Source organism: Impatiens glandulifera, chromosome 2, assembly GCF_907164915.1.
Source record: "Impatiens glandulifera chromosome 2, dImpGla2.1, whole genome shotgun sequence".
Taxonomy (NCBI): domain Eukaryota; kingdom Viridiplantae; phylum Streptophyta; class Magnoliopsida; order Ericales; family Balsaminaceae; genus Impatiens; species Impatiens glandulifera.
In genome coordinates this window covers 20,479,624-20,487,537 of record NC_061863.1, presented here as the reverse complement: position 1 = coordinate 20,487,537, position 7,914 = coordinate 20,479,624, and the positions used below count along the sequence as shown (strand labels likewise).

General features: G+C 34.8%; 1 protein-coding gene across 2 annotated transcripts; it reads left to right on the top strand.

Moving 5' to 3' along the window:
• Positions 1-230: 230 nt before the first annotated feature.
• Positions 231-3,819, top strand: LOC124927640 (transcription factor MYB3R-5-like). Of its 2 annotated transcripts, none has more exons than XM_047468097.1 (8): positions 231-514; positions 644-781; positions 958-1,018; positions 1,124-1,181; positions 1,708-1,802; positions 1,891-1,994; positions 2,161-2,289; positions 2,733-3,819. In XM_047468097.1, exons 2-8 carry the CDS (start codon positions 654-656, stop codon positions 3,457-3,459), a joined length of 1,302 nt encoding a protein of 433 aa, XP_047324053.1. In that variant the 5' UTR covers positions 231-514; positions 644-653; the 3' UTR covers positions 3,460-3,819. The 2 variants fall into 2 exon arrangements, with proteins under 2 accessions (XP_047324053.1, XP_047324052.1); XM_047468096.1 differs by having other exon boundaries at positions 628-781.
• The last annotated feature ends 4,095 nt before the right edge of the window (positions 3,820-7,914 follow it).

The window sequence follows — 7,914 nt, the reverse complement described above, 5'->3', positions numbered from 1 at the left end:
ACTATATTCAATTAAATTTCACCAAGATTTTTCTTTCCATTTAATGATCTTAAAAAGAGAAAATAAACTTGTTCTCTTCAGTTTCTCCTTTTTAATCCCTTTGTTGAGACTTTCCTTGTAATTCATTATATTTTAAAAAAAACAAGTCTTTTTGAATTATAATTAGCCTTTGGAAGCAAGGGTATACCTGTAATTTACCAACCTAATACTTTAACGTCCATTCCAATTAAGGTAAAACCAGAGTAGCGTTTTAAGCAAAAATTCATCCGTTAAATCACACGCCATCAGCTTCTAACGTAAGCTTCCTTCCTTAAGAGACGTTTAAAAGGGAACTCAAATTGAATTCAGCTAGAACACAAATATTCCTCTTTCCCCCCTTTCTCTCTCTACAATGTCTCAGTTTCACTTCCCTCTCTCACTTCCTTAGAGTTTCTCATTTCCCCCCTTTATACGACGGTTACAGTTCATGCATTTTTCCATGAATCAATGTCAATCCCATAGATCTACTCTTCAGGTTTGTTACGTTCTTACTTTGCATCGTATCGTATCTGGGTTTTCATTCGATGTAACAAGGTTAAATGGGTTTGGCTACAATCAGTTGATTCGTATATTGTTTTTGATAACTAGTTGAAGGATTGAATAGGTGAAGGACAATGTTAGAAACGGGAATGGAAGACGATCAATTACTGGATTTGAATAAGGATGTTGGATTTGCTTCGTACACTTCGATTTCTGACAGTAGTTCTGAAACATCCCGTTCTATATCACCTTCTGTTAACTTGTAAGTTTGATAGATCTTGGGATTCTTGAAGTTTTTTTTGTGGTGGATTCCTGATATCAATCTATTCAATGTTAATGCAAAACCCTAACATATGCATGTGAATCCTTGATTTTGTTAATGATTTTTAGTTTTATGGAGTTGTAATGAATTTGTTTTCTTTCTTTGAATTTCCCCAGTTTTAAAAGGAGAGCTGGTCCTACTAAACGTGCATCACAGGCTGGTTGGACTGAGGAAGAGGTACTGATGTTATGCTAATGCAATAGTTTTCATTGTGTAGATAGATCTCGATGATGTTCCATGTTGGTGCAATTTTGTAACTCTTCTTTTATTTGTTGGTTACAGGATATTATATTAACAGATGCTGTGGAAAAGTACAATGGTAGAAATTGGAAGAAAATAGGTAAATCATGTTGCTAGTTTGCCTTTCATATTGAGCAAAATTTTCATCCTATTATTAATTTGTTCTTGTCATAACTTGTAACAGTTTCAAACTGCTAGCATGTAATATTTACTAATTATATATGCCTTGGGTTTGATTTGAGTTTCATATTGGAACCTCAAGTGGGTGCGCAAACATGACTATTTTAATCTTTGATTTTTCATTTCAAATCAGACCCTTTTTGTTTCTGGATCACATGGTTAGCTCCTTTTGGAATTTCAATATGCTAGCATGTAATGTTTACTAATTTGATATGCCTTTGGTTTGCTTTGAGCTTTATACCGGAACCTCAAGTGGAAGTGCAATTAATCCTTGTTTTTTCATTTTAAATCACACCCTTTTTGTTTCTGTGTCATATGGTTAGCTCCTTTTGGAATTTCATGTTGTATTACTTCTTATTTCCTGGAAGCTTTTTTGAGGAGTTAAATAGATTGCTGAATTTTAATTTTAATTTCAAATATCTTAATATGATTTATTTATTGAACAGCTGAAAGTATTCCTGGACGGACTGATGTTCAGTGTTTGCATCGCTGGCAAAAAGTTCTTAATCCAGAACTTGTGAAGGGACCTTGGACAAAAGAGGTTGAAAGATTATTACTCTGATTTCTAGAACTAGAACCAGGAAACTGTTTTAATGAGTTTTTAAGCCTCATTGTATTTGAATCTTTAGGAGGATGAATGTATTATGGAATTGGTCAAGAATTGTGGATCTAGGAAGTGGTCTGCCATTGCGAAGTTCCTTCCAGGCCGTATAGGCAAGCAGTGTCGAGAAAGGTAGGTGGAGATGGCACAATCTCTTGCTGCAACCAGTGCGTGTCTAAGCTTTTGTTTATTAAATAATATTCATTTGAGGACTGTTTTACAATGCAGCAAATATTTATTCTCTTGTTATTTGATAATGTTTGTCCAACTCACCAAAACGTATCCATGGTCTTTTCAGATGGCACAACCATTTAAACCCTTCTATAAAGAAAGAAGCATGGACCAAAGAAGAGGAGTCAATCCTTACTCATTACCATCAATTATATGGAAATAAGTGGACTGAATTAACAAAGTTTCTACCAGGAAGGTTTGTTTTTCAAGACCTCTTACAATTTCAATGCAAAACTGAATTAAAAAATGATTATATAGAAGGAAGAATAAAACAATGTTGAACTTTGTGTGTGAATCTGATTAAAAGAAACTTGCTTATCGGACTGGAAAACTAAGGCTGTGTTTGATCTTGGGTAATTTGAAAATAACCTTGTGATGTGTACATTCAAATAACCGGGTTATATGGGTTGCTGTTACCAAATTAGAGGGTATTTTAGTTAATGATTTGAATTGGTGATGGGACATTGGGTTATTTTAAAATAACCCAGGTCAAACAAGGCCTAGGTTGACAATATTAGATGAGAATGATAGAGAAGTTAATCTGTTAACTAACTAGCAGAGATTTCATAACAAATAGATTTTTATGGATGTATTTATCTTGACAAAAATTCCTTGAACATGACTTTGTGGTGATTGCAGGACTGACAATGCAATTAAAAATCACTGGAATAGCTCTGTGAAGAAGATGAGGTTCGATCTTAATTATCCGTCCGCCGATCTTCTGAATATGCTAGAGTTGCAGGAACTTGGATGCCAAAATGAATCAAAGACATTGGATGTGGAAGAAGTCAAACCAAAGACATGTATTAATAATGGGATAGTAGTGACTTCCAGTATGAGAACTGATGATGAACCGGTGACCCCAGTTTCTAGGAGGAGTATTCATTTTAATGAAGAGCATGCTAAAAGCAGCGGTGGATCACCAGGAGATTCTCTTTCAGATGACTCAATATTTGAATCTCCAAAGAGGAACATTATAAATTTTGATCCAATCACTGAGCTGAAGCTAGGTAGCAGCATAAACAATGATGATGATGATAGTAGTCAAGTTTGCAAGAAAAAAAGATTAACCCTGAAGGATGAGTCAGGTGTGCTGGAACTAGGATTCTCTTGCAGCAGCAGTAGTCCAGAATCCATGTTGAGGAGCTCGGCAATGCGATATAAAAACACTCCTTCTATAATAAGGAAGAAGAGGGCTCCTCCTCCTCCTCCGCAAATGATGATGGTATCATCATATATCCATGAATTCAAAAAGGAATCACAGATTTATCACAACAATTCAACAAGACTGTACACCACCAATAAGCCTTTGGAAAGAAATCTGGCACGTGAGTTTAACGAAGAACTTGATTTGGCTGCATTATAGATATATCAAAGCCTCACTAAATTCCCGCTTCTTCTGCCATTGCTCTTTGGTTGGCCATAAGGAATCTGCTGCTGTAAAATAGGTGTTGGGGATAAATAAGATGATTTGATTGAACAACTAAAGAAGATCTAGACATCAGAAATTTTCCATTTGCTGTTATTACCAAACTTTAAATGTTTTTTACAACCTAGAAATAATCTACATTTCTCCTGTTTTTTGAAGTCTTTGCATAACTGTTTACCCTTATAGTTTTAAGAAATTAGTTACATGGTTCATGTCTACATCTAAAGGATTCATGGTTCCCATACCTTTCACTTAGGTATTGTTTCAAATGGAAATAGCAACTTCATTTTGGTTTTGCATTTATTTATTTGTCATTATATTTTACCTTATTTCATAAACTATTTTATTTATTGTGACTATTTCACCATATATATAAAGTAATATTAGAATGAGATATTTAAAAAATAAATAAAGTTTTCAAGTAAATTTAAAAAAACAAATTGATTCAAACATAGATCCAGATTTAAGAGTTTTCAAATAGCCAATTTCATTTATATAAGATTTTTTATTCACAATTTTTGTATTGAGATGTTTCTAAATGTATTCCTACTTTTCTAAAGTGGTATGCATCTAGTGATAAATATTTCAGAATTTTGTTACACCGGACACAACCTCTATACCTGGTCTCATATTTTTCAAATTTTTGGGATGACTGAATCAAGTGTCATATTGTGAGTCATTAACGATATTAGTTACATTTTGATTCGAATTCGTTTTGGGTGTCTATCCTTTTCGGGATGGTATCGTCTCATCTTCGTTTTCCTCTCACGTTGTGGGTGAATTGAAGTCATGAAAGAAATATTTTCAAAGTTCTAAGAGAACTTTAACACTAATGAAGTTGCCTACTTATCATAGAATGCAAACTTAGGTCAGGGTTAATATCTCTATATTTAGTGTAGACTAAAATGCCTGTATGATGGTTAATTTTTAATTTTTGGGATATGATTAGTGGGCATAGATCTAAAAGGTTTGAGTGTTATATAATCCATAGTTTTGAAACCGGCCCAGCCTGCCGGTCGGACCGGCAAACACGGTGAACAGGTCATCAAACTGGGCTGGGAACCGGGCTGGGTTGATAAATAAATCGGAAATGCAATCAACTCAATTAAATTCGGCCAAACCGCCGGTTGAACCTGAAATCCGGCAACCTAAGTTAACTCAGCAGGTTTATCCTATTTTTTAAAAAATCACTTCTTTTCTTTCTAACTTATCACACTCTCAATTCCCCTTTCCCCATTTTTTAGTTTCCATTGGGTTTATCTATTTCTAGTTACATATGACTAGATTACAGATTTTTAGTTCTAGACACTAAGAATGACAAACTATTTCATTCATCTTAATCTCCACCTCCTACCTAAACGAACTGATTCCGTACCTGACTAAAAAACGATTTAATGTGGCATTATAAGTAATAAATTAAACTTAATTTCTTCTCCAGATAAAAACATAGTTATCCAAAAATTGGAGGTTGTAGTTTGATTTGAAGCTTTGTCCCTCACATAATCCAATTAAGTCTCTTTTATTTCAACTTCTTTTAAGTTATTGTCATCATTTTTTGGTCAAAATTTGGTTTATTTAGAGGTTCATACTTCATATAATTGATAACAGTAGTTTGATATTATTTTGAAGTTCATACTTCATATAGTAATCATTAGGTCTTTAGTTTATTTTTTATGTGTAGTGTGATCATGGATTCTATTGGAGAAAAACACCAACATATGCAACACCAATTTCTTCAATTATACAATCTCAAACTTTTGTAAGAGAAAAAGTTAATCCTGCATGGGCTCATTGTAGAGAAAACTCAGTAATTAATAAGAATGAAAAGAGACTTATCTGTCTCTATTGCAAAAAATTGATAAAGGGTGGAGGTATTCATCGGTTTAAGCAACATATCACGAGTGTCAAATGGGATATTGCAGCTTGTACTAAAATTAGTGCACAAGTGAGATATGAAATGCAAAAATGTTTAAAAGTTAAAAGAAAAGAATCATGTACGAAACAAGTGAGCACCAAAGACAAATTTGAGAGAATAAAATGTATATGCAAGTTGGAGTAGAAAAAAATTGACAATATAACCTCTGAATCCAAGAAGAAGCCAAAGACAATAGACACCATATTTATGCTAAGAACTATTCCGGGAGCATAACTAACTCTCAAAAGTGTTTATCAAGGAAAAACAAAAAAGAAAATGTTGAATTAGCTATTTTGAAATGGATGATTGATGCCTCAATTCCTTTTAATGCTGCAAATTCTGCACATTATCAGTTGAGGTTAGACGCAGCTTGCTCTTTTTGAGCTGGTTATAAAGCTCCTAATGTTTATTACTTGTGCGGTTATTTGTTAAAAAACATGTAGCAAGTTAAGAATTTTTGTGGATAGTTTTTACATCACTTGGAAGGAAACGGGATGCACTATTATGGCAGATGTTGAACAAATCAACATAGGAGGTCTCTTATCATTTTTTTTGGTCTATTATCCTAGAGGAATAACATTTTTGAAATCTGTTGATGCCAAAAATCCTTCAAAAACTGCAGATATGTTATTTAACTTACTTAAAGAAGTTGTTATATTGGTAGGAGTAGAAAATGTGATGCATATTGTTACTGATAATGCAGCAAACTATGTTGCTGCTGGTAGATTATTGGAAAGAGAATTTCCTCACTTTCTTGGTCGCCTTGTGTTTCTCATTGCCTCAATTTGACGTTACAAGATATTTGCAAGTTGGATTAGGTAAGTAAAGTTGTTTCACATGCATCAAATATTACAAAGTATTTGTACAATCATTGTCTTCCCATGTACTTGATGAGGAAGCACACATGTGGGAAAGAGATTATCCTACCTACTCCAGCACAATTTTGTCGCCAATTTTATTGCTATACAAAGAATTTAGATGCAAAAAGATTCCTTAATGGCTATGGTCATTTCTAATGAGTGGAAAAGATCATCATATGTTAAGGAACCAAGGGGAAAGAGGTTTGAGGATATGATATATGATTCAATATTTTAGAAAGAATGTGCAACAATTGTGCAACTTACTGAAACTCTCATTCGTGTTCTACGGTTGGTAGATAGTGATAATAGGCCTTCAATGGAGTATTTGTGTGCTACGATGCATAAAGCAAGCGAAGAGTTGGTAAGATGATTCCAAAGGAAGAAAAAAGTTATTGAACCCTACTTACATATAATTAACCAAAGATGGGATAAACAACTTTATAAAAGTCTTCATGCCGCTGGTTTTTGGTTTAATCATGCATATCATTACAATCCTAAAGAAACTCCTAACCGTGTATTTTTATCTTAGGTTCAATGACCTAGATAAATTTCATCAACATGGAATCAAAAGGGTTTGTACCTTCACTAAAGACCAGTTCAATTATTCTTTCCATGCACGACATCATTCCATCAATTGGCAATAGAGGTTTTTCAGCTATCTTCCTTTCACGACGTTTTGTTGGTCCACCTTTAGAGTCATTGACGTTCCTCAACTTGTCCTTCCTGTTTTGGACTTACGACATTTTATTGTTTAATGAGCTATTTGGTTTGTAGAGGGACGCTTGGTGTTCATTGCTCAATAAATTTCTTATGTTTCTCAGGTAAAAAAATCCTACAAGCCTTATTGAAACACTTCCTAATTCAATAAATATTTCCTAGATGGAGGAGGGAGTCGCTAAAGAAATTGAAACACTCTAGTTCAATTAGGGACTACGTTAAGGAATTTAGCTCGTTGATGCTAGATATAAAAGATATGTCGGAGGAAGATAAACTCTTTAATTTTTTGGCAGGCTTGCAAGCATGGGCGCAAGCCAAATTGAGGACGCAAGGTGTTAAGGACTTGCCTACGACGATTGCTGTTGCCGATCGATTGGTTGACTTCAAGACTGTCGGGGTGCCGAGTCCTGAGGCTAAGAGTCACTCTCAAAAAGACAAAGGCAAAACTAAATCTTATGCTACAGAGAAGAGCAAAAAGAAAGGTAAGCCGGAGGGATCCAATAGTAAAAAGGAGACGAATGAGCCCTTTATCTCTCGTGATCGTTCTAATCAAGGGTGCTTCATTTGCAATGGAGACCATCGGATGAGGGACTGCCCAAAGCGTGCAAGGGTGGCAGCCCTATTGGCAGAAAAAGACGAGGAAATGAGGGAAGAGACTCCGTCCAGGGTCTATCCGATGCAATTACTAAATGTCTTACATGCGGATAGACCAAACCCTCAAAAGGGCCTGATGTATGTCAAGGTCCTCATTAATGATAAGGAAGTACTAGCCTTGGTGGATTCAGGGGCCATTCATAACTTTGTGGCGGATCATGTTATTCAGAAACTTGGGTTGGAGATAGCCCAACAAGAAAGCAGGGTGAAGGCAGTGAACTCTGAAGCCAAACCAATAAAAGGGTT